Source organism: Camelus ferus, chromosome 4, assembly GCF_009834535.1.
Source record: "Camelus ferus isolate YT-003-E chromosome 4, BCGSAC_Cfer_1.0, whole genome shotgun sequence".
Taxonomy (NCBI): domain Eukaryota; kingdom Metazoa; phylum Chordata; class Mammalia; order Artiodactyla; family Camelidae; genus Camelus; species Camelus ferus.
This window is the reverse complement of record NC_045699.1, coordinates 4762093-4789627: the sequence shown is the minus strand read 5'-3', so window position 1 is coordinate 4789627 and position 27535 is coordinate 4762093. Positions and strand designations below refer to the sequence as shown.

The window sequence follows — 27535 nt, the reverse complement described above, 5'->3', positions numbered from 1 at the left end:
AAAAGCAATACCTGCAAGTACATCTAACTCAAATAAGGAAATTATTATTATGCGTATTATATGTCTCCTAGGGATGAACTTGCTTAAAATTTGTGTGCACACTTCTGAAATTAGAACCAAATTAGAAATCTCTGTTTATACTTATATATAAACACACACTCGTTTCTTGGTTGATATTTTGTAGCACTGATTATTTTATATGGCAGTTATAATAAGAGATTAAGTTTTGATTAGCAAGAAAAGGATTAATGTTACCAGTAAGTTAGTGCAATTTCGTGAAACAAGGTATAAGATTTTAATCTGTTGACACTTAAGAAACTTTAATAAATACCACTTTCCTAGATGAAAATTATGAAGTTCCAATCAGAATTTAAAAAAAGTTTTTTATGTGTGTTTTTCTCTTTGGCATGAGTGTATTTTGTTTGTTAAACCTAAAGGAACAATTCCAACTTTCATCCCAATACAAATGTTTACTAATGATTAGAAAAAGAATTGAAAATGCATAGCAATGTGTCCAAATTAACACGTATGCTACTACCAAAATACTTAACTGATCCTTGTGCAATAAAAGTTCAAGTCCTGGAAGAAAAAGTGAGAACCTAGTGTGTATCAGAGCTGATGTTCAATGCAATGGAAAAAGACCTTTCAATAACCTAGAACAATGGGGTAGGTGTCAGAACGAAGTAAGGCCATATTCATGGCATTCATATTACAATAAATAATTTTCATAGGGATTCAAGCTATAAGCAATTAAAAGACAATTTCAAAGTTTTAAAATTTAAGTTCCTTAAGTTCTGAAGGAATATAAATGTTTTTAAAATATAAGGCCCTTTATTTCCTTTCCTTGGAAACCCTTGCCCTTCACTTCTGTCCCGCGCCTGGGACGCCGCCTCAAGCTTGGGAACACAGCCAGGGCGTGCTGAGGGCCACCGCGTACCTGTGCTGCACCCCACCTGTTCCGAGTCTGGTGCTACCAGCGTAGGTGCTGGCACCACTAGTTACTAACGGAAATTTGCAGAGATACTTTGAGGCTGTAAAACATCAGGTTTCTTTTTAAAGTACCACCCACCAATTTAGCATTCATCAGTGGATCTTGCCGGTGTGCTAACGGTGACTTTGAATTTACCTCTTCGCTTGAGAAAGTACAAAGCCGCCTCTGACATCAGGGAACTGGCTTGACACTTAGAGCCTGAATGTGGTTGTTAAAGCTGTCCTGGTGCCCATAACTAAACAGTGCTCTTTTCCTATTGGACACAAACGATCCCACTGAACACCAAGTGGACAAGGTCGTTTTGTGACTATGATGATGTAAGTCAAACAAGATCACTTTATAGTTTTGCATGAGTCCAGACAAAAATAAGGTTGTTCTGTTACTCTCAAAATTCCAAATAGCCTCTCTCAGCTGATATGAATGACTGCTGCCTTTTTATTTTCCTCCTTCTTTTTCTCAACAACACCCAGTCCAGACCAAATTCAGCTGCCTTGGAAGTTCTGCAAAATGAACTAACCAAAGCTCAAGTCTAATAATTCCTTTGTAACACCTTCTTACTAAAACAGTTTATGGTTTCTATATAGCACGCACTCTATCTTATTGCAATGACTATTAAAACCCAAATTGTTCAACTACAGGTGTGTTGCTGGTGGTACTGGACTGAATTACAGTGACATCTCCCATGGTTATTAATTGGAATTCTGTAAGGAAGATTTGTACCATCTCTTAGTTTATTTATTCAATCATTTGTTTTTATCTGTATAGACAGATGGAGATTTATTTCATTTGTTAGGCTATAATCCATTACCAAATTTATTATTTTGCTAAATATGTTCTAGCTTTTTTCCATTGGAAGATACTTTAGGCTTCTCTGTCTCCTTTTTTCCCTTCTTTTAATAGGCTTTATTTTTTTAAGAGCAGTTTTATGTTCACAGCAAAATGAGCAGAAACTACAGAGAGTTCCTACGTACTTCCTGCCCGGCCACACATACAGCCTTCTGGACTATGAACATTCTGCAACAGAGCCGTACATTTGAAACACTCTGTGAACCTGTATTGATATCTCATTATTGCCCCAAATCCATAGTTTATATTAGAGTTCACTCTTGGTGTTACACAGTCTATGGGTTTTAATGATGTATCCACCATTATAGTATCATACAGAACAGTTTCATTGCCTAAAAAAATCCTGTGTCCACTGCCTGTTCATCTGTACCTCCCTTCTAATCCCTGGTAACCACTGATTTTTTTTTTTACTGTCCCCATAGTTTTGCCTTTCTTAGAATGTCATTATAGTTTAAATCATACAGTATGTAGCATTTTCAGATTGATATTTTTGACTTGGTAATATGCATTTAAGGTTTTCCATGTGTCTGTATGGTTTGATAGCACATTCCTTTTTAGTACTGAATAATGTTCTATTGTCTGAATGTCCCCCAGTTTATTTACCCAATCTCCTACTGAAGGTCATCTTGGTTATTTCCAAGTTCTGGAAATCATAAATAAAGATGCTATAAATATCCATGTGCCAGTTTTTGTGTGGACATTAAGTTTTCAACCCTTTTGGATAAATACCAAGGAGTATGATTACTGGGTTATATGGGTATGTAAGTTAATGGATATTTTCAAGATATTACACAAAAAAGGAATATACATTCTTTTCAAGTGCACCTGGAACAGTCTCTAGGATAGACCACGTACTTGGACACAAATAAGCCTCAACAAATTTAAGATGATGAAAATTATTTCAAACAGCTTTTCTGACCAAAATGGCATGGAACTAGGAATCAACCACAGAAAGAAAAGTGAGGAAAAAATGACTGTATGGGGACTAAACATTCTACTAAAAAAAAAAACCACCAATGGGTCCATGATGAAATCAAAGAGGAAATTAAAAAATACCTTGAGACAAATGAAAATGAAAACACAACCACACAAAATCTATGGGATGCAGCAAAATCAGTCCTAAGTGGGAAGTTTGTAGAAATATAGGCCTTCCTCAAAACACAAGAAAAATCTCAAATAAGTAATCTAAACTAACAAGTAAAAATATTAGAAAGGGAAGAACAAACAAAATCTAAAGTTAGCAGAGGAAAAGAATAAAGCATAGGGAGCAAATAAACAAAATATAGATTAAAAAACAATAGGAAAAATGAATAAACTCAAGAACTGGTTCTTTGAAAGTAAACAAAAATCAACAAAACTCTGGCCATCAAGAAAAGAGAGGACACAAAATAAGAAATGAAAGAGAAGAAATTACAACCAATACCATAAAAATACAAAAAAAAAAAACAAAAAAAAAACCCCAAAACAAACCATAGAATACTATGAACAATTAGATGGCAAAATCGGATAATCTAGAGAAAAGGACAAATTTCTAGAAACATACAGCCCACGAATACTGAATCAAGAAGAAATAGTTTGAATAGATTGATCACTAGAAGTGAAATAGAATCAGTAATAATAATAATAATAATAATAATAATAATAATAATAATAATAATAATAATAATAATAATAATAATAATAAAACCCTGCAACCAAAAGTCCAGGACCAGATGGCTTCACTGAGGAATTCTGCCAAAAATACAAAGAACTTACACTGATCCTTCTCAAACTCTTCCAAAACAGTGACAAGGAGGGAACATTCCCAAACTCATTCTATGAAGTGACCATCACTCTGATACCAAAACCAAAGACACTACCAAAAAGAAAATTATAGGCCAATATCTTTGATGAATATAGTTGCAAAAATTCTCAATACGATATTAGCAACCTGAATCCAACAACACATAAAAAAGATCATAGATGATGATTAAGTTGGATTCATCCCAGGGTCACAAGGATGGCTCAACATGTGTAAATCAATCAATGTGATACACCACATCCGCAAGAGAAAGGACAAAAACCACATGATCATCTCAGTAGATGCAGAGAAAGCATTTGGTAAAATTCAACGTTCATTCATGATAAAAACTTTCAAAGTGGGGATAGAGGGAACATATCTCAACATAATAAAAATTATTTATGGTAAACCCACAGCCAACATAATACTCAGTGGTGGAAAGCTGAAAGCCTTTCCACTAAAATCTGGAACAAGACAAAGATGCCCACTCTCACCACCTCTATTTAACATAGTATTGGAAGTCCTAGCCACAGCAATCAGACAAGAAAGAAATAAAAGGGATCCAAATTGGAAGAGAAGAGGTAAAATTGTCATTATACGCAGATGACAAGATACTAAACACAGAAAACCTTAAAGACTCCACACAAAACCCACTAGAGCTGAGAAGCAAATTCAACAAGGTAGCAGGATACAAGATTAACATACAGAAATCTGTTGTATTTCACTACACTAACAATGAAGTAGCAGAAAAAGAAAGTTAAAAAAAAGTCCCTTTTAAAATTGCATAAAAATACTCAGGAATAAACCTGACCAAGGAGGTGAAAGACTTACATACTAAGAAAAATAAAACAAGATGATTTAAAGAAATGGAAAGATGTCCCATGCTCTTGGATTGGAAGAATTAATATTGTTAAAATGGCCATACTGCCCAAAGCAATCTACAAATTTAATGTGATCCCCATTAAATTACCCAGGACATTTTCCACAGAACTACAAAATATAATCCTAAAATTTATATGGAATCACAAAAGACCCAGAATTGCCAACGCAATACTGATGGAAAAGAATGAAGCTGGAGAAAACCCTCCGAGGCTTCAAACAATACTATGCAGCTACAATAATCAAAACAGTGTCGTACTGGCCCCAAAACAGACATATGGATCAATGGAACAGATTAGAAAGCTGAAAAATAAACTCACACCTCCAGTCAATTAACCTTCAACAATGGAGATAAGAACATACAATGGAGAAAAGACAGTCTCATTGACAAGTGGTGTTGGGAAAGCTGGACAGCTGCATGTAAATCAATGAAGTTAGAACAGTCCCTCACACCATACACAAAAATAAACTCAAAATAGCTTAAAGACTTAAACATAAGACAGAACATCATAAATCTCCTAGAAGAGAACATAAGCAAAACTTTCTCTGATATAAATTGTAGCAATGTTTTCCTAGGTCAGTCTCCCAAGGCAACAGAAATAAAAGCAAAAATAAACAAATGGCACCTAATTAAACTTAAAAGATTTGCACAGCAAAGAAAACCATAAACAAAATGAAAAGACAACCTACAGAATGGGAGAAAATATTTGCAAACTATGCAACTGATAAAGGCTTAATTTCCAGAGTATATAAACAGCTCATACAACTTAATAACAAAAAAACAACCAACTCAATCCAAAAATGGGCAGAAGACCTAAACAAGCAATTCTTCAATAAAGACATACAAATGGTCAATAGACACATGAAAAAATGCTAAACATCGCTACTTATCAGAGAAATGCAAATCAAAACTACAATGAGGTATCACCTCACACCAGTCAGAATGGCCATCATTAAAAAGTGCACAAATGAAAAATGTTGGAGAGGGTGTAGAGAAAAGGAAACCCTCCTACACTGTTGGTGGGAATTTAATTTGCTCCAGCCACAATGGAAAACAATATGGAGATTCCTTAAAAAACTAAAAATAGACTTACCATATGATTCAGTCTTCCCAATCCTGGGCGTATATATTGAGAAAACTCTAATTTGAAAACATACATGTATCCCAATGTTCATAGCAGGACTATTTACAACAGCCAAGACATGGAAACAACCTAAATGTCCATCGACTGATTATATATATACATATTATATATATATTATATATTATATATATATACACACACAATGGAATACTACTCCACCATATAAAGAATGAAATAATGGCATTTTCAGCAACATGGATGAACCCAGACATTATCATACTAAGTGAAGTAAGTCAGAGAAAGACAAATATCATATGATATCATTTATACGTGGAATCTAAAAAAATAAAATAAAAAGGACACAAATGAACTTATTTACAAAACAGAAAGAGACTCACAGACATAGAAAACAAACTTATGGTTACCAGAAGGGAAAGGGGGGGAGGGATAAATTAGGAGTTTGGTATTAGCAGATGTTTATAAAATAGATATAAAACAACATCCTACAGCATAGCACAGGGAACTATATTTAATATTTTGTAATAATAATGTAAAAGAATATGAAAAAGTATATATAAATGTATAACGGAATCAGTATGCTGAATACCAGAAACTAACACAGCAGTGTGAGTCAACTATACTTCAATTAAAAAAATAGATTCTAAGAACATCTGAAAATGTCAGTGACAGCAATTATGAGGGGCCTATATTGACTTTGTGTTGATTGAGGAATTTGATGACAGATCCAACGATTGGTCAGATGCCTCCAGTAGCAGTATTTTGTGACTACTTATGTCAAGAATTTTCCTTCCATTTTAACACTAGGGTAAAACCACAGATAGAAATAAAACAATAACTTTCAATTTGACAGAGATATACATTGAGTAATCAGCACAACTGAATTAGTAGGATAGTCTTACAGGCCTGGTTAGCTGCCTATTCCTGTGTTAGCTTCTTCTCATCCCAGCCTGGTGATGCCTGGTGACGCTTGTCTTAGTTGAAGCCAGGTGTTAGAAACGGGGGTTGAAGTCCATTGAGGTGGAGGGCCTTTCTAAAACGAGGGATATGAATTTATGTCTTTCAGTTTGGCTGCACATGGGTTAGTTAATAATACCTGATAAGTTTCTTTTCATTACAGCTGCAAAGAATCTTTTGCTTAATGTCCTTGCCAACAAACAAAGTCTCTAATTTTCAATTCATAATCCTTAAGGCTTAAATCTCCTGGGAGCTGGCTGTAAAAGGAGTTAATTACCGTTCCCCCCCCCCCCAGTACATCAGTAATATCCTGACAATAATGTAATACATTTCCCTTGAACACTGTGTGTGTGAAAGTTTCCAAAAATATTCTTTTTTCCCCCCAAAAAATTTCTCAGGTGGGAAAATGACTTAGAGAATATGCATGTTGGAGTAACAGCCATTGTACTCCAAGAGACACTTTAGTTTTTTTTAATCATCTAAATTGTGTTTGTGTGGTGGGATCAAAAATCCCCCTTTTTAGTTGCTGTATTTGTTTCTCTTTTTTGATGGTGATTTCTTGAGCCTGAGGAAGGGAATGTTTTTATTTTTAAATTGAGGTATAGTCAGTTACAATGTGTCAATTTCTGGTGTACAGCACAATGTCCCAGTCATGCATATACATACATATATATATTTGTTTTCATATTCTTTTTCATTATAGGTTACTACATGATATTGAATATAGTTCCCTGTGCCATACAGAAGAAATTTATTTATCTATTCTGGAAATCTTTTCATGGGTTAGCAGGGTTAATGCGGTGGAGTGGACATTCCTCAGGCTGGGCAGGATGAATAATTACACCTGCCTTTTTGGCTGCAGCATCAGCAAACTGATTTTCTGCAGCTTCCATAGTGTCAGATTCAGAATGCCCTGGGTGTTTTAATAGTTTGCTAACTATTTACGTAGTTGCATAACAATAACTCTGCAACCAGTTTTCCATTTTTTTTAATAGGCTGTCCTGAAGAAGTTAAAAACCTCATATTTTCATAGCATTCCAAAGCTGTGTGCCACTCCAAAGTGTAGCGACTCAGTCTATTTGTTACCTGGTCTTTAGCTGGTTGACAAGCTCAGGTTAAGGTAATCTACTTGGCTTGTTGTGCTGGCTTTGTTTCTGGTAAGTAAGAGCTTTCAATTATGTCCACTGTGGCCATTATTGCATATCCAGTTCAGTAACGGCCCTGCTCATCCATGGTAGGACCCATCTATAAATTAAATTGCATCAGCATTATCAATAGAAGCTTCTTACAAATCATTCCTGGGAACAAGAAGAGAATCAGTTAACAAAATGCAGTCATGGCTGTTTTCATCCTGTGGTACCGGAAGCAAAATTGCAGGGTTAAAGTATTGCATCTAACTGAAGTAGCATTTGGTGCAGGAAACAATACTTCATAAGAAGTTACAGAATATTGCTGAGTGTCGGACATGAAAAGTTAAAGGAGACACTATTATTATTTTTTTAGTAGCCTGACATGAGAGTCATTGCTGAAATCGTCCTTGTACAAGGTGGAAGTCCTTTTCCTACCAAGTCTAATTTAGTTTTGGAGCATAAAAACAAGTTATTTACAAGCATTTTTGGTAAAAGCATCAGAGTAAGACAATAAATAGCTCTAGATGACAGAAGACTTAAAGGTGTGGTGAAAGCTCTGATTACAATGAAATTATTAAGGTGTATTGCAAGTGCTCGAGGCCTGGCAGGTTCACTCGGGATTCAGGCAGACGGACGAACACTCTCAGAGGCATCTGAGTATCTCTGACATGCCTTTATTGTGGAGAAGCGCATAGGAACTAATGGTAGCGGCAGCAGGAAGTCCCATCCACCTTATGTATCTACGCAAATAAAGCCAGCATCTAGCCAACTGTGATAGGAGCTAACCAGTGCGGTTGCGTGATGCAAGACACGCCATGGGTACCGCGCATGTGGGGTGGTACAGCTGAGTCACTGGTCACCGGATGTCTGGCGAGGGGGACTGAGTGACTCTATTTTCCCTACACAAGGCAATTTGGCAATTTCTGTGACATACAATATTTTAAGATAGTAACTAGAATTATGACTGACAATATGCCAGAACTTTTTAAATTTTAGGAACTTCATACAGTTACTAGAACATTTATATTAATAATATTTACTCACACAATATAACCTAAGAAGGTTTATCGTTACTGATTTGCCAGTGTTTCCCGTGTAGTTTAACAGACCAGACAAGCCTAATTAGTTAAATCTCTCCCTTTGAGATGTTCAGGGGCTCTCTGGAGCACCCCAAAGTAAGCTAGAGGTTAAAGAACTTCATTTGGAATTTGATTTGAGAAAGTTTGTTAAAGATATCAAAAGGTTTTAAATGTTTGGCTAAGTAGTATCATAAATCACTGTGAAACAATATTCAAGTATCCGAAGTGACAATAAAAGATTTCAAAGTGCAGAAAATTACTGGTAAAGAAACTTTACAATCTGTTATCAAAAGCAGATCAATATTTCAAGAAAACTTTGTTCTGTTAACAGAGAAATAAATCCTGCAAATCTCGGTTTTACATCATTTTTCCTTCAATATTAAAATTCATTCATTTAATTAAATTTAGTCTAATCCTAGTCTTGGCCATGCATAAAACTCTTTTCTCACGGTTCCCTATTAAAAATTAATCTCTAAATAGATGCCATTTCATAGTATAAACTTTCAATAAAGCACAAATCATATTAATTAATAGTCTCAAACATATTTAGTCTCTGCAATAAGAAGTCAAAGGTAGGTAAACACAGACTTCTTTAGCAATTGATGTTTCAGAATTTATCTTAGTAAATATGATCTAGACAGTCAATGAATTTAACTTAATTTAGCAGAACTCCAAAGTTTCAAGTCACCCAAAATTTGGAGAATCTGTTTTTAGTTTCTCCGTAAATGAAGCATAAATTATATTTTATTTTTAAGGAGTTCACAGAAAACTTTTATCCCATTTATTTCTATTTCATTGCGTATGAAAATATCATCGTACCAAGTTAATTTTCTTTTTGACAAATTTTGCAACAGAAATAACACAAGCATATTGATTTTTTAGTAAACCTAGGTACACTAAATTATACTTAATGATGACTCTAAAGACATGTCTATATTAATCAAAACAATTTAAACTTTCTCTTCATTAAAGAGTAATCCTAGATCACGCGATCCTTTAACAATTTGGGCTAGTTTAAATTACATTTAGAGATATTTGATTTGTAATATTAAAGAGCTCAATTAAATAGAGCTCTTTTACAAATTAAGTTTGATATTATCTGGTGGTAGAGACATACATTTATCATGTGCACAAAGACATTCATACATTCAGATAGACACAGATCTCTCATAGTTCTCCTTTTTGAGTTTAAAAACACCTTTCCTTCACCTTTTTTCCTTTCAGTTTTAGGTTTCACTAATTGAACCAACGCTGGAGTCACAGGCAATGTGGGCCGTGTTTACATTTCAGGGACATAATAAGAGTTATAACTTCAAGCTTTCTCCTTTGGAATATTTTTGTTCTCTCAGGGTCAGAATTTTGAAAAGATGTTTTATCAAGCCAGCTTTCTCTACGGTTTTGAAATGTCAACAGAGCTTCATCCTGGCCATTTAAGAGCTAAGATGAGTACTTGCAAGCATTGACATGGTTCCAGTTGTGCATGAAGCGAGCTGGAGTTCCAATGAGCAGCTGTCCATTAGGAAGCTATTTGCCCTTTGAGGCATGGTTTCCTGTTATTAATCTGATAGCCTAACTCAGATATGATCTGAGCAATTTCCTATGGGCCGTGTGATGAACTGAATGTGTGCTGATTTGAGTCTAGTTCGCCAAGGAGTTACCCTTGGGTTGATTTGACTCTTACAGGTCTCAATTTCTCCCTCTGACAGTCTAAACCTGCCTTGGATGCTCAGAGCACTAGGTAATCAGCCTTACTGTGTCCCTTGGTGAGCAGAATTTACTCAATGCAATGTTGTAGTGGGGTCCCCTGTGGGACCACTGCACATCCCGAGGACTGATGTTCAGTTACTTCTGCTAGGTTCTCAGTTGCCTGAGAATGTCTGTGGCAGGAAGGAGCAAATGTCCCTTTTCTCCAGAGCTGAGCAGGCTCAGTTTCTTATTTCACTAGCAAATGGTGTGTTCATTCCGTATATCAACTTATTTTCCAATTTGAGCCAAAATTTTAGAAAAGGCCTGACAACCCAGTTTACTCCAAAGTTCCCCCTGTGTCCCTGGCTAGGAAATGTACTGATGCTCCCTTAGGACTCCATGTCCCACCAAAAACAGCTCAATTATAATTGAGATCACACATTTTAACAAGTCATATTTCCACTTAGCTGAAAGTATTAAAAAATTTCTCTTGACATTTCTTCATTGACTCAGGTGTTATTTAGAAGTACATTGCTTAATCTCCAAGTATTTTGGAATTTTCCACCTGTCTTTCTGTGTTGCTTTCTAGTTTAATTCCACTGTGGTCTCAGAGAACACACTGTATAATTTCTATACTTTTGAATTTACTGAGGCTTGTTTCATGACACAGAATGAGATCTATCTTGTTGAATGTTCCATGTGAGTTTGAAAGAACGTGTATTCTACTTTTGCTAGATGAAAGAGAGTCTGCAGATGTTAATTATATCCAATCCATTCACGGGACTTTGAGTTTAACTATGTCTTTACTGATTTTCTGCCTGGATATGTTTATTTCGGATAGAGGGCTGTTGAAACCTCCAACTGTGATAGTGGATTTATCTATTTCCCCCGGCGGTTCTATCAATTGTTGACTCATGAATTTTAATGCTCCATTGTTAGGCACACACACATTAAGGACTGTTATGATTTCTTGGAGAATACACATTTATAATTATGTAAATCTCCTTTTTAATCCCTGATGACTTTTCTTCATCTGAAATCTGCTCTATCTGAAGTAATACAACTATTATAGCATTCTCTTGACTAATGTTAGCATGGTGTATCTTTCTCCATCCTTTTACTTTTAATCTACATGTATTTTTATATTTCAAGTGTTGTAAGGGGGGAGGGTATAGCTCAGTGGTAGAGTGTATGCCCAGCATGCACAAGGTTTTGGATTCAATCTGCAGTACCTCCACTGAAGATAAATAAATTTTAAAAAACATTACAAAAACCAAATCTAATTACACCCCCCCCAAAAAAGTGTTGTAGACAACATATATTTGGGTCTTACTTTTTGATGTACTCTGGCAATCTCTGTTTTTTAAATGTTACATAGGCCACTGACATTTAAATTGATTATTGATATCATTGAATTAATATGTATTGCATTTGTCAGTTTTCTGTTTGTTACCCTTGCTTTGTTCCTATTTTTATCTTCCATTCTTTTTCCTGCCTTTTGTAGTGTTAATTGCGTGTTTTATATGATTTTGTCTTCTCTCCTTGTTAGCATATCAATTACACTTCCTTTATAACTTTTTAAAATGGTTGCCCTAGAGTTTGCAACTAATTGACACAACTAATTTTACTACTAGCCCAAGTCCACTTTCAAGTAACACCGTCATTTCAGGGGTAGCTCAAGTACCTTATACTAACAAAATATTCTCAAGTTCTCCCTTGTAACATGGCTGTCATTCATCTTACTTATATATAAGCTATAATCATTGAATTGCTGCATTATGAATAAACTACTATCTGTTAGCTCAAATAAGTATAAGAAAAATGAAGATTTTTATCTTAATATTACTTATTCCTTTTCTGACACCTTTCCTTTCTTTATATAGAAATGAGTTTCTGACATATATAATTTTCCTTCTCTTTGAGGAATTTTAGTATTTCTTACAAGACAGGTTTATGGGCAACATAAACCATATACCATATCTTCTTTACCCATTCCTCAACTTTTGTTTGTTTGAAAAAGTCTTTATTTTTCCATCACTTTGAAGGATAACTTTGCAGGATACAGAATTCTAGGTTTGTGGAGTTTTTTTTTTTTAATCTCAACACTTTAAATATTTCATTTTACTGTTTACTTCATTGCATGGTTTCTGAGCAATTTTTATTTTTGCTCCTTTATGGGTTGCTCCTTTTTCCTTTGGCTTCTTTCAAGAATTTTTATTTATCGTCTGTTTTCTGCAGTTTTAACATGACATGCCTACCAGTAGGTTTTTTTTGAATTTACCTTGCTTTATATTCTCTGAGATTCCTGTATCTGTGGTTTGGTGCCTGACATTAATTTGAAGAAATATGCAGTCATGATTACTTCAAATATGTTGGCTCTTTTTCATCTTTCTGCTGCTTCTGGTATCCTCATTGACAATATGTTACCTCATGTAATAAAAATTGAAGTATAGTCAGTTATAATGTGGCAAGTTCTGGTGTACAGCATAATGTTTCAGTCACACATATACATACATATATTTGTTTTCATATTTTTTCACTATAAGTTACTACAAGATATTGAATATGGTTTCCTGTACTATACAGAAGAAATCTGCTTATTATTTTATATATAGTAGTTAATATTTGCAAATCTCAAACTCCCAATTTATCCTTCCCCCCTGCACGCCCCCACAGTAACCATAAGATTGTTTACTATGTCTGAGTCTGTTTCATAGATGAGTTCATTAGTGTCTTCTTTCTTCTTTTTTTAGATTCCACATATGAGTGATATCATATGGTATTTTTCTTTCTCTTTCTGTCTTACTTCACTTAGAATGATAATCTCCAGGTCCATTCATGTTGCTACAAATGGCATTATTTAATTCTTTTTATGGCTGAGTAATATTCCATTACTTTTATATATATAAAAAAATATATATATTTCATACTTTTTCATTATAGGTTATAAGATGTTGAATATAGTTTTCTGAGCTATATATACCGTATCTTCTTTATCCATTCATTTGTCAGTGGATATTTGGGTTGTTTTTCTGTCTTGGCTACTGTCAATAGTACTGCTATGAACATTGGAGAGCATGTGACTTTTTAAATTAGAGGTTTTTTCAGATATATGGCCAGGGGTGGGATTGCTGGATCATAGGTAAGTCTATTTTTAGTTTTTTAAGGAACCTCCAACTATCCTCCATAGTGGCTCAGGCTGGAATCTGTGAACAGATGCTGCAGGCTGTGCCCCACTGTTGACCAGCTGCTGGTTGGGCTCCTTCATCTGGCGGGGCTTTCAACTGTACCCTGCAGGTAGGTGGGGTTGGGACTGTGCTCCACAGTTGGGAAGGGTTGCTACTTGGGCTTTCTGGTCAGGAGGGGGCCACAGGCTATGGTCTGCGATTTTGTGGGGTCACTGGCTGAGCAAGGTTGCAGACATTATGGGTCACATCTGAAATCACCTCCAGTATAGCGGGGAAACAGAAATAAGAAAAACAGTGGCCATTAAAGGATGTGTGTATGTGTGTGTGTGTGTGTGTGTGTGTGTGTGTGTACACTACCTTGAAGTGTGGCTGCTGTCTAGAATATTTATGTAACTGGTGTGTAACTTCTACCCAGGATGGAAGAACCTACAACAGAGAACTCAAGTGACAATACTCCAGCTTAGTTCAGACTTCAAAAAGCTTCTCTCAGAGAGAAGCTCTAGGGGGAGGAAGGGGAGGGAAAGTCATGGCAGGTGCTTTCCCTGCCTTTGTGGAAAAACGATTTCCTGGTAACTGGACACTTAAAAATGTTTTGGGCTGAGGCATGTCAACCAGTTCACACGCCTGAAGCTTTCGAAGTTTCAGAAATGGTATAATCAGATAGAGAAAAGTTAAAAGCCCCCAGAGTGTGGGGAACTCCCACCTACCCATCACATCAAGGCTGAATCTCCTCTAGGCCTACATTATTATGTTGTTTTAGTATCAGCTATAATCTTGCTTCAAGCTCTTTTAAGGAACACAGATCTTTTTCCTGATTTTTAACAGTAGTGAAACTGATAACGGTTAGTTATTACTTACTGCTCATTGACTCCACGCCAGGCAGTTTTAAGTGACAGACATAGATTAACTCAGAAAATGCCTCCAAAAAGAATTGTAGGTAACTATCAACATTCTGCACCTCTCACAAATGAGGAAACTGTGGGACATAAAGGAGAACTGACTTGCCCAAGGTCACACCGCCATACGGGAGGGGGAAAGGAATAAATACCCAAGTAGGTAAAGCCAATGAGCCACTTGGCAAATTCAGAATGTGGGTCTCATAATATACGGGGGATCCAAAATTTACTTTTATAATTATTAAAATCAATTGTATCGAAGTGTTATTTATATAAATATATGCATTTTTGGTACATTTTGATGAGTTTTGAAAATTTATACATTTTTGTAAACACCACAATCTACGTAGAACACTAAAACGTTAGAGTCATACAGCTCTACTTTGTTGTGCCTGGCTTCTTTTGCATAGCCTAACCTTATTATTAATGTTATTCCATGCATTAGTAGTTCCTTCCTTTTCATTACTGAGTGATATTCCATTGTCAGGCAACATTATTACTTTATACATTTATCTGTTGATGGACATTTTGGTTCTTTCTAACTTGGGGCTATTATGAATAAAGATTCTATGAACATTTTTATACAATTCTCTTTTAAAACTTTCATTTATTTTTGATTTTTGTTTTTGTACAATTCTTTACATTTTCCTGGGGATAAATACCTAGAGCTGAAATTGTTGGTTTTAGGTAAAGTAAAGTACAAGAAACCATCAAATGGACTTGTAATGATCCCACATTAGAGTTTTAATTTGCACTTCCCTGATGACTAAATCTTTGGACATGTTTTCTAGTACTTACTGGCTATCCATATATCTTCTTTTGTGAAATGCCTGTTTTATTCTTTTCCTTTTTTTTTCCTAATTTTAACTGTATTGTTTGTATTCTTATTGCATTATGAACATTCTTTACATATCATGGATGCAAGTCTTTTGACAGATACATCTATTAGAGACATTTTCTCCCAATGCGTGTGTTTTTCTTCTTTGCTTTCATAATAAAATCTTGAAAAGCAGACACTTTAACTTTTAATAAACTCAAATTTATCTTTTTTTATGTCTCACACTTTTTTGTAATACTATCTCAAAAATCTCTGTGTGCTTCACAGTACAACTAGTTTGTTTCCTAACAGAAATTTTGTACTTTGCTATTTTGCTTAGGTTTATGATTTATTTTTAATAAATCTTTAATTACGGTATGAAAGTCAAGGTGTATTAAAAATATACATATCTGGTTATTTTATCACCATTTTTGAAAAAGTCATCTTTTTCCCATCAAATTACCCTGGAACATATGTCAAAAATCAACCGGCAACTTTCAGTTACAGTTCAGATCATTAGCAAGCAGGAAAAAGCATTGCTCCTATTCTTAAAACAAGAAAACAGCTGGGAAGACTTTCCTGAATATGTAAGCTATCTGACATTGCAGGGCAAAAAACTAGCCCAAAAAATGAGCCCCAAGTCTGGAAAGCTTGGTGACTGCAAGGAGAAATAAGAACCTAAGCAGTGGCTTAACTGAGACAGAGAATGCCAAATGCCATATAAAATAATTGTAATGGAAAAGGTAAACAACATGCAAGATCAGATAGGTTATTTTAGCAGAGAGATGGAAACTATAATACAATTTAAATGCTATTAATAAAAAAAAAACACATACAATAAATGAAGAATGTCTTCAAAGGGCTCATCAGCGTACTTAAAACCACTGAGGAAAGAATCAGTGGCGTTGAAGAGATAGATAGAACACACACACACACACACACACACATTTGTACGTGTGTATGCCTCAATACAATATTTGTGTTAGTGACCCTGAGATGATACAAAAGTATCCAGAAAACACTGTTTGGTTTCTTTGAAAAAAGACAGCTTAGTAACAATGGCCTTTCCTATAAGTACGTGTCAGGAGGCAGAAAGAGAAAGGGAATGTGTTATGGGATTCTGAATTTTCAGATTCTTCCTATGAAAAGTTTATTTGTTATTAATATACATGTGGCAACTCATAGTTGATATCAGAATAGTTACTAAGTATGGGGTACATAATTCTATTACGATGCAGCTGAGTTCCAATACACATATAAAACAAACACCTAAGTGGCACACATACAAATTCACAGACAAACAACAGCAAACTCAGAACACATTCACAGACATTCAACACTGTGCATTTTATGCAATTTATTTCTTGTTTTTTAGTTTCTCATTCTAATGCGTGTGCATGAATCAATATTTTTATATTTCATCAACTGTTTTAACATGTAATATTAAATTAAATCAAATATGTAAAACTATGTATGAAAAAATAGTTTTGATATAACATAAAGGCTATTATTTACCTCTCAAACGGATAAATTTCCCCTTATAACAAACTCTGAGGGATATTAAAGTTTGATGACTTGTTGAAAGCTTTCACACATTCACAACTCAATTATCAGATACTTAACGAGATATCATTTTGAGGGGTAAAGGATTACCTATATATGTTGAAATGTTAGGTATCTTCCCCTGATATTTACCTAAAGAAGAGTTGTGGATAAAAACTGGTCATTCAGCTTGTTGTCAGTGGTTTCTCCTGTGTGATGTTTCTGATATACACTGAGTTCACATGTTCACAGAAATCATATTCATAGACTTTGATAACTGAGGGTTCGTGAGTATATGCCAGCATTAAGTATACCCAAACCTACAGAAGTTCAGTAGAGCACAAATTTATTCATCATGGCAAAGAGTCTGTGAACATCAGGAGAAGATTCCATTCAACAGTCACTCTTTGGCCCTGTTTCCTTCTATCTCGTACCCTCTCATCTTCCGTGCAAGAGCCCCGTGGATTTGCTGGGGGCAACCGCCACTCCATTCTGACAAAGGACAGGAGAAAACATTAAGAATTTGAGAAATGTACTTAATAAGACCTCTCATTGAACCCCCTATATTTCACTATCCAGAGGTTAATAATATGATCTCATTTGGATGACAGAGCAGTTGAGAAATTCAGACTAGGTGTGGCATGAAGAGAAGAGAAAATGGTTATTGGCGAACAATTAATAGTCATTATATGTCATATAGTTGTTACCCTTGTGTAAGTCAAATTGAGGGTTGACTTATAGTAGAAAGACTCCCCATATCCATTACCTTGATTTCTTGTCTGTTCTGAATACGAGGTCTCCACTCTTTATGTATTTTCTGCTTTACTGAGAAAGCTGGCTTTTGGCTAAAGGTTGTCATACATTCATTAAATTCTCAGTTTTCTGACTGTTTAATTTCTCTGATGATGAATGAATTGTGATGGCCGGCACAAAGTTTTCACATTTTCAGTACATTCCCAGAGTTGCTCCGCAGTGAGTTTTCTGAGGATTGAGGGCACAGAGTATTTCTAGCACTGATTATCTTTGTAGAGCTTCTTTGCTGCGTGAGTTCTCTGATCTACAATGAGGACCAGGCTCAGGATGAGACTGTCCATATAAAATATAGCCCAAGAATTTCTCTCCCGTGTGCATTCTCTGATGTTTAGTGCAAGCCAGGATCTTGCAGAGAAGCTTCCAAGTGTTCATTATATCATAGGGGTTTTCTCCAATAGCTTTATTTTGTATTGTGAGACTTGATTTCCAGCTCAGAGATTTTCTACATTCATTACACTTACACGTTTAATTCCCTGTGCGGGCTTTCTGATGTTCTCTAAGGCTGGATTTCTGGCTAAAAGTTTTCCCACATTTATCACATTTATAGGGTTTCTCCCCAGTGTGAGTTCTCTGATGTACTCTGAGGTTTGATTTCTGGCTGAAAGCTTCTCCACAGTGATTACAATTATAGGGTTTCTCTCCTGTGTGAGTTCTCTCGTGTTTTCTTAGGACTGACTTCTCACTGAAAGCTTTGCCACATTCGTTACATTCATAGGGTTTCTCCCCAGTGTGAGTTCTCTGATGTCCTCTGAGATTTGATTTCTGCCTGAATGTTTTGCCACACTCTTCACATTTATAGGGCTTCTCCCCAGTGTGAGTTCTGTGATGTACTCTGAGGTTTGATTTCTGGCTAAAAGCTTCCCCACAATGATTACACTGGTAGGGTTTCTCCCCTGTGTGAATTCTATGATGTCCTCTGAGTTGTGACTTCTGACCGAAAGCTTTCCCACATTGGTTACATTTATAGGGCTTTTCCCCTGTATGAGTCCTATGATGTTTTCTTAGACCTGACTTCAGTTTGAAAGCTTTCCCACATTCATCACACATATATGGCCTTTCTCCTGTGTGAGTTCTCCGATGATTCCTCAGGCCTGACATATGGCTAAAAGATTTCCCACATTCGTTACATTCAAAGGGTTTCTCCCCTGTATGAGTTCTCTGATGCACTATGAGAATTGATTTATAGTTGAAAGCTTTCCCACATTCATTACATTCAAAGGGTTTCTCTCCTGTGTGAGTTCTCTGATGTATTCTTAGGCCTGACTTTGCACTGAAAGCTTTCCCACATTCATTACATTCAAAGGGTTTCTCTCCTGTGTGAGTTCTCTGATGTTTTCTTAGGTGTGACTTCTCACTGAAAGCTTTCCCACATTCATGACATTCATAGGGTTTCTTCTCTGTGTGACTCTTCTGAGGCTGAGTCAGGCATGAAGTCATACTGCAGGATTTTCCACACTTGTTACACTCACAGGGTTTCACTGCAATTTGAGATCTCTGATGTACGCTGAAAGCTGACTGGTAATCCAATGTCTCTGTACATGTGCCATTGTCGGAGGATTGCTCTAGTGCGTGAATCCTCTGATGCACTGGGAGGGCTGAATTATGGCCGAAATTCCTTCCATATTCAAAGGTTTTCATTCCTGTATGAGCTTTTTGCTGTTCTCTACAGCGTAATTTTTGGCTGAAAGAGTTCCCTTCTGTGTCAGGTCTTTGAGTCATCCGACTGAAATTACTGTCATCTTTAGTACATTTGCATTTATCAAACTCATACTGACTCTTCTCCGCTGGATGACTGTTCTGGGAGACTATCAAGGTTGACTTATCACATTGGCTTTCTCCACATTTAATGAATTTATAAGATTTCACTTTTGGCTGGGTACTCTGAGATGTAACAAGGGTAGTCTTCTCAAGAAGATCTTTTCTACGTTCATTACATTCAAAATCTTGCTGCAAAGTCTGAATTGTCTGATGCTGAATTACTTTGTCTTTATGTCCAAAGGCGTTCATACGTCTCCTATAAACAAAAGATTTCTCTCCAGTATTGGTTCTACTATCCTTAATACTGAGGAGCCATTTCTCACATACATTAAGGTCATGAGTCTTCTTTCTTGAATACTGACAGTGCGGGGCCAATGAGCTGAGAAGCAAGTAACTAGATCCTGCAGTGTTAAATTTACAGGGCACTGTTTTTGCAGGAAGAATGTTTATGTCCAGATTATATGGTTTTCTTGGAATTTCTTGCTTTGTAGTCAATGATTTGTGGGTGAATAAAACTTGCCTCAAATGTTTGCCTTGGTTTTCCAGGCTCTCCTCTAAGACTTTATCAGGCTGGGGTTCTTCTAAAAATAAGAAAATTAAAAATAGTTTATCATATTTAACATACTTATTATGGAATCTGATTTATATACATATACCCTATTACGTATTTGACTCCTTGGTTTCTGGCTCAGTTTCCCCAAAATAAAGTGATTTCAAGTGTATAGTTTCTCTTTTTTTGTTGTGAAAAACACTTTTTGTAGTGGAAAAAGATAGAGGAATCTAGAAATGAAAATACATATACACTTGGTATGTTAAAGTATAATTTTCAAAACTGGGTAGAAAAGAGGATATAAAGGAAAGGAACAATTAAGAGAAAAGAATATATTTAAGAGAACTGGATCCTGGGAAAAGAAAACAGCAGAGATCAGAATGAATTCAACGAGGATTTTGCACTAAGTAGATAACAAAAAGTATCAATGGAGAATGGCTTTCAGTGGATTTACCTGAGACAGAGTTTTCATTAAGGGAAGAACACTGGAGTCTACATTCATAGTCAAATATAGATTACAATAAGATAACCATTAGTCTATATGACTCCAATTGGAGCTCCAGTTTTTCCAATACACACGTCAATACTAAAATAAATTTATAATGGCACCAACTTTCCCATGTTGAAAGAAACAATCAGAGACAGAAACATAAATGTACTGGTGGAAGTGAAAAAAACTGATGAGAGTTAAAGCAATTTCCCACCTATATTGCAGTCACCTCTCTTTCCTGGTTCTGGTGCCCTGGTATTGTATTAGGGCTGTACAATTGTGAATCCCTCTTAATCATCAGATTGTAACTTTTCTCTTTTCAATTTGCTCACTCATTTCCCCCAAACCAGTCTTGCCCCTGCCTACTCTTTAATTCTATTTTCCACCTATTTTTCCACATATCTAGTTTTTATTCTCTGCAAGAACCCTAAGGATCATATGTTTCAAACTGGCCCTAGAAATTTTACAAGTAGCCTTTATATTTATCATAAATTTCTTGTGCATATTTGACTGCAACCCCTACACCACGCAAAAATATCAGGCCCATGCTAAAAATATTTGCAGGTTTTGGATCTATTGCCTTAGGTACCAACAGATGAAAGATAAAACTGAAATAATTCAGGAAAAGGAAGTTTTACACTAACTATATGCTCATTATGTGTTCTAGCCACCAATCCATTAGTACAGAGTATTCTCTGCTCTAATCTTGACAGGGTATCAGTCCTTATTAAATGGTTCATTTCCAACAATAACTTTATACTCATATTATTCCCCTAAATTATCCTCCATTCTAGCCTTCAAACTATTTAGAATCCAAATGTCCTTCAGGCAGGGCAAAATTATTTCCCCAAAGCTTAACAATAGAAAACTTTTCCACCAATTTCAAGATGCGTCCTGATTTTGGTGATGGTAATTTACTTTAAAAATTGTGAGTCACAGATACGGGTGCTCTCCATGTAGCCTTGTTAAAATGAATGATACAGGCAGTAACTTCTTCCAGATTTTAACATAAATGTTGCTTAAATTTGTGAGAGAATATTACAAACTGAGTCCTCCAGGTGAATTAATGAATCTGATGGTGATCATGGGAAACCTTGATAGAGTTTTTTAAGAAACTTTCCTAGTAACAGATCTGTTTTCTTTGCCTGTGAAATGTACTTAACTTTTAACAATTAGGAAGGTTGCAGTTTACTCCAGTCGTCTTTCCTAACTACATTATATAATTCATTAATCATCTATTCATTTAAATTCTATCTAATTTATTACACAATGACAAGGTTAATGGTTTATTTCTCTCTTCTCATCTGTTTACTCCCAATTTTAGTTGTTTTATTAACTTTTCTTAGCTTTTATCTTTTTATTGTTAAACATACATCCATTATTTAATTTTTCAGCTTCGAAGGGTTTTCCTTACTCCCATCTTTTAGTGATGTGAGAATATCAACTTGCTTACATTTCATTTCTTTTGTTAGTTGTCCCTCGTCCACATTTTATTATATCTATTATTTCTAAAATTTCGAATGTAAAGGCCTCTCAAAGGAGAAGGCTGAAAAGCATTTCAAACTGCTCACTTCTAGCTGATCATTTTGGATCTAATTTTCTTGGAAGCCTTCTGCTGGTATTCAGTAACTCACCTGGGGAACTTCCGCTTACAAATTCTTTCTCTAACAACCATGGATCTTCTCCTTGTTCCAACATGAAGATCAGTTCTGGTTTTGTAAAGCAGTACCCTGCAAACAGGAAATACTTTAGCACTTGACTTACCTGTGTAGGTTTTGTTGTTTCCAAATGTGAAGAAAGGTATGGCTTCAGAATTAGCACACTGAGGGTGCTTGCTAGAATTTTTTTTGGGGGGGGAGGGAAATGATAACAAGAAACATTTTCTTACACTCCTAACGGATTAACCTTCTTAAATCCTAGAATCACAATCCTAGATAACATTAAATTCTAAAATGGTCAGTGCCTGTGTTTCAAACAAGATTTCTTAAGGACAGATTTGAAATCTGGCCATAATGGAGTAAAAGGAACTGATTTATCCTTCCATATCAGACATCTAAAAAACCGTATAGATTATATGAAATGAGTTTTAGACTTTAATCAACAGGAGTGCAGACAGGGACACTTGAGAACAGAGAAACAAATGAGGTGAGCCCTGTGATTATTACAGTTTACTGCTGAGAGAGCTTCCAACCCACAGCACAAAAGGAGACCACCAAAACAGAGCCTGGCTAACTCAGTAAATTAAGGCAACAGAACTGGATTTTAAGAAAGCCATGACAACTAGGATTTGTAAGGTAAAATACCAGAGAAGAAAGAGCTATGCTGATACACAGCCTTGGAGATCTGCAAAAGGGTCTCTTGAATACTAACTTTTGAAAGCATGTAAGGAAAACACTTGAGGTTGGGGAAAGACCAGGAGAAAGTGTAGGCTGAAGTACCACCATAGCACACAGAGAGGTAGAAAGCTTCTGCTTCTACTAGCCAGGGTAGAAACACTTCCTAATTCAAGGCCAGTTAGTAGAATAACCAGAAGGGCATTTATTGCCTTAGTAGAGGAGCCAAACCAGTCCTAGACTAAAGTGAGCTCTGAGTCCAATATAACAAAGCTTAAAGCAAACTTTGAAAGGATCAAATTAATTCCAAGTAATTTAACTACAAACCAGAAAAGATCCCAAAAGATTTAAAATAATACAACAAAATTAGCATCTAACAATATAAAATTTGTAACATCTAGCCCCTAATAAAAAATTACCAGGTATGAGTAAAAGGGATATATGACTCTTATTCAAGGAGAAAAAAATCAATCAGTAACCACAGAGCAAGAAATGGCAAAAATAAAACTAATAGAGTCATTAAAACAGTAAATATACTCCACACACTCAAAAAATGAACATGAATATGATGAGAAGAGACAGGGAGTTTATTAAAAATTTCCAAATTGAAATTCTAAATATGAAAAATGTCTGAAATGAGAAAATCAACCAACCAAACAACAAACAAAAAAACTCCACTGGATAAGATTAATAATAACACAGATACCACATAAGGAAAGATAAATGACATAAGGGAGATAGATAACTTTAAGGTATAACAATGAAAACTATGAAATAAGAAACAATAAATAAAGACTGGAAGATAATAAACAGCATTATCTGTGACCAGTGGGATAATATAAACTTATCTAACATGTGAAATTAGCATTTCAGAAGGGGAAAAGGAGGATGGAAAAAATGAGCAAAGGGTGAAATTTTAAAGCAGTGTATAAAACTGTGGATCCAAGAAGCTAAATGAGTATCAAAGAGAAGAAGAAAATCACACCAGGGTACATTATAATTAAATTCTTAAAAACCACTGATAATGAGAAAATGTTGCATAGACAGAGAAAGACATAATTTATACAGAGAAACAAAAATAAGAAGGAATGTCTACTTGTCAGAATTTATACAAGCCAGAAGACTAGATGAAGTGACAATTTTAAAGTACTGAAAGAAAAAAAAGCCAACCTAGGATTTTATACTTGGCAAATATACGACATTTTCAAGCAAAAACTGAAAGAATTTATCACCAACTGACAATTACAGGAAAGTTAAAAGAAATTTTTCACACAGAAGAAAAATGCTATCAGGGGAAATTTATATTTATACATAGAAATAAACAGCACCATAATCTGGAAACATGAGGATAAAAATAAAACTTTTCTCATTTTCGGAACTCTTTTAAAAAATAGTAAATTGTCTTTTAAAACAACGACAATGTACTGTGACAATATGATGACAATAACACCACAAAAGATAGAAGGCAAAAAAATGGAAAATTGTTGTAAGATTTTAAAAATATATTCAGTACAATAAATTACTACTTGAAGGAAGACTGTGATAAGTTAAAGATTTATGCTGTAACTGCTAAAGGAACCTCATACCCTCAGAAAATAGCATGTCTAATAAATCATAATGTAGATGTAATGGAATCATTAAATATACAGTTAATCTGAAAAAAGCAGCAAAGTAGAAAAAAAGAACATTGGAAAAACAGTTTGCAAATAACAATATAGTACATTTAAACCCAACCATATTAATAATAACATTAAACATAAATGGTCTAATCTTTGCAATTAAGAGGCAAAGATCAACAGATTGGATATAAAAACAAGCCTCTAATATATTACGTCTGCAAGAAATTCAGTTTAGCTATAGAGACACAGGTAAGTTATAAGTAAAAAAAACCAAAAAAGATACCATGCAAACATAATAGAAAGAAAGTCACAGTGACTATATTAATATCAAAGCAAAATTCAAAAGAAAGGAATATTATCTGGGATAAAGAGAAATGCTCCACGATGATAAAGGAAATAATTCATCAGGAGAACAAAACTTTTTTCTAACTTTATGACATTTGTTTTTCTATCTTTATAACATTTCTTCAGTATATACAGAGCAAATCAGTCTTGATAAAACTGAAAGAGTAACCAAATCCACAATTATAGCTGGACTGTAATACCTTCTCAATAATTGATAGAACAAATAGATGAAAAAGAAATGAGGATACACAAGACCTGAACAATAATATTAACCAATATGACCTAATTTCCATCTATAGATCACTGATCCATGGTTTAAAATGACCCAAGTATATTATGTCTATAATCAAACTCACTCCATAAATATATTCAGATTGGTTTTCTCTTACAAGTAAGGTATTGTTTTCCTCTTGTTGCTTTTAACATTTTTCTTCAGTTTCCAGATGTTTGAAAGTCATGGAGTTCATGGCATGGATTCCTTTGGGTTTATCTTATATGGAGGTTGCCCAGCTTCTTGAATCTGTAGGCTTATGTCTGGCAAATTTGGGAAATTTTGGCCATTGCTTCTTTGTATTTTTTTTAAAGCCTTTCTTTCTGAGACTCCAAAGACATGAATGAGAGAGATTTTGTTGTAGACCCATAGTCCCCGATGTTTTGTTCAGTTTTATTCTATTTTTTCCTTTGCAATGATTGAGCCATTTCTGTTGTTTTGTCATAAAATTCAGTGATCTTTTCCCTCTATCCTCTCCAGTATGCTTGTGCATATCCATTGAGTTTTTTTTAAAATGTTTTTAGAATAGCTTTAAATTCACAGAAAAGGTGCAGAGAGAAAAGAGAAGTCCTGTATAACCTGCATCCAATTTAGCCTACTGTTAACATCTTATATTACTAGCAGATTTGTCATGCCTATTAATATAATATTGGTATATTATTATTAAATAGAATCTATACTTTATTCCGATTTCCTTTTTTGAACGTAAACATTTTTTCCTTTGTTCCACAACTGCATCCAGGATACCACATTACACTTAGTTACCATGTCTCTTTAGCCTCTTTTAGCCTGTAAGTGATAACCTTTTTTGATAATCCTGACAGTTTAGAGGACATTGCAAAAAGGTTCTTCAGTTTGGGCTTCTTTTTCAATTGTTAAAAATGGGGCTGTATTTTTGGGGAGAAAGACCACAGGGGTAAAATGATTGCCATTCTTACCCCATCTTATCAAGGGTACATGCTATCAATACGACTTATCACTGATGATTACCTGGCTGAGGTGGTGTGTGCCAGGGTTCTCTACAGTAAAGTTACTCCCCAGCCCTCACCCCATGCACAGTGTACCCTTTAGAGAGAAGTCACTAGGCACAGCCTAGGAAAGAAGTGGGGAATTATGCTCCTCTTCCTTGAAGGTGGAGTAACTACATAAATTATTAGTAATTCTTCTGTGTCAGAGATTTTACTGTTCTCTTCCATTTATTTAGTTACTATATTATAGCAGTATGGACTCATAAGTAATTTACACTTTGGGTTATACACCAACACTATATTAATTTATTGCTCAAATTGTCGCAGCTTTGGCTATAGGGAGCTCTTTTAGTTTCGCTCCTCTGTTCTTTGACACACCCCCATTATTCTGGGGTTTTTTTTTTTTTTGAGTATTTCTTTATGTTCCTCCACACTTATCTTGTATGTTCCATGCCTCAGCCCTAGAACCAGCCACTTCTCCAAGGAACTTTGCTCCTTTTATTGGAGAATTGTACTAGAAACTACTTATAGATCTTTTTAGATTTTTCTATTTTTTAATAATTTTGTTTTGGTGGAGAATGGGTTTCTAGAAATTTGACCATTTCACCTAGGTTGTCCAATCAGTTGGCATACAGTTACTTATAGTATTCTCATAATTCTTTTATTTCTTTGGAATTAGTAGTACTGCCTCACTTTCATTTCTGATTTTAGTAATTTGAGTCTCCTCTTTTTTATTTGATTTAGCTAAGGTTTATAAATTTTGTTATTTTGTCAATAACCAACTTTTGGTTTCATTAATTTTCTCTATTTTTTATTTATTCTCTATTTTTCATCTCTTTTCTAATCTCTGTTATCTCCTTCCTTCCATTAGCTTTAGGTTTAGTTTGCTCTTCTCTCTCTAGTTCCTTAAGGAGTAATGTTAGGTTATGGATTTGAGATCTTTTTTCTTGTTCAATATGATTACAGCTACAAATTCCCATCTTAGTTTTACTTCCACCACATCCCGTAAGTTTGGCGTATTGTGTTAATATTTTCACTCTCTCAAGGTATTTTCCAATTTCCCTTGTGATTTCTTCTTTGAACCAATCACGTTGGTTGTTTAAGAGCATTTTATTTTCTGTATATTCATGACACTTCATTTTCCTTCTCTTATTGATTTCTAGTTTCATTGTGATTGGAACAGATACTACATATGATTTCAGACATTTAAAATGTATTAAAACTTGTTTTGTGTTCTATTCTGAAGAATAATCCATGTGCACATAAGAAAAAAATGTGTAGTCTGCCAAACTTAGGCAGAGTCTTCTATGTCTGTTAGGTCCAATTGGTTTATGGTATTGTTCAAATCCTCGGTTTTATTTTTGTTTGGTTGTTTATTCCATCATTGACAGTGGAATACTGAAGGTTTTTTTTTTTTTATTGTAGAACCGTATGCTTCTCCCTTCAATTCTGTCAATGTTTGCTTCATATATAGTCTGTTATTTGGTTCATGTA

At 35.0% G+C, this 27535-nt stretch overlaps 1 protein-coding gene and 1 long non-coding RNA gene across 5 annotated transcripts in view; one reads left to right on the top strand and one right to left on the bottom strand.

The window, feature by feature from the left end:
• LOC106729959 overlaps nucleotides 1-24442 on the top strand; it is a 59083-nt gene extending 34641 nt beyond the window's left edge. The window contains exons 4-6 of one of the 4 annotated variants that reach the window (XR_004319026.1): nucleotides 1892-2796; nucleotides 22302-22305; nucleotides 24431-24442. This is a non-coding gene — a long non-coding RNA (uncharacterized LOC106729959). Of the gene's footprint in view, nucleotides 1-1891; nucleotides 2797-13641; nucleotides 14142-22301; nucleotides 22306-24430 lie in introns of those variants that run through there. The other 3 variants (XR_004319028.1, XR_001366380.2, XR_004319027.1) reach the window with 3 other exon arrangements.
• ZNF782 (zinc finger protein 782) overlaps nucleotides 17224-27535 on the bottom strand; it is a 35279-nt gene continuing 24967 nt past the window's right edge. Inside the window, exons 5-6 of the mRNA XM_014561430.2 lie at nucleotides 22140-22235; nucleotides 17224-20046 (exon numbers count right to left, since the gene is read on the bottom strand). Coding sequence (XP_014416916.1) covers nucleotides 18173-20046; nucleotides 22140-22235 — 1970 coding nt within the window. The 3' untranslated portion in view covers nucleotides 17224-18172. The remainder of the gene's footprint in view (nucleotides 20047-22139; nucleotides 22236-27535) is intronic.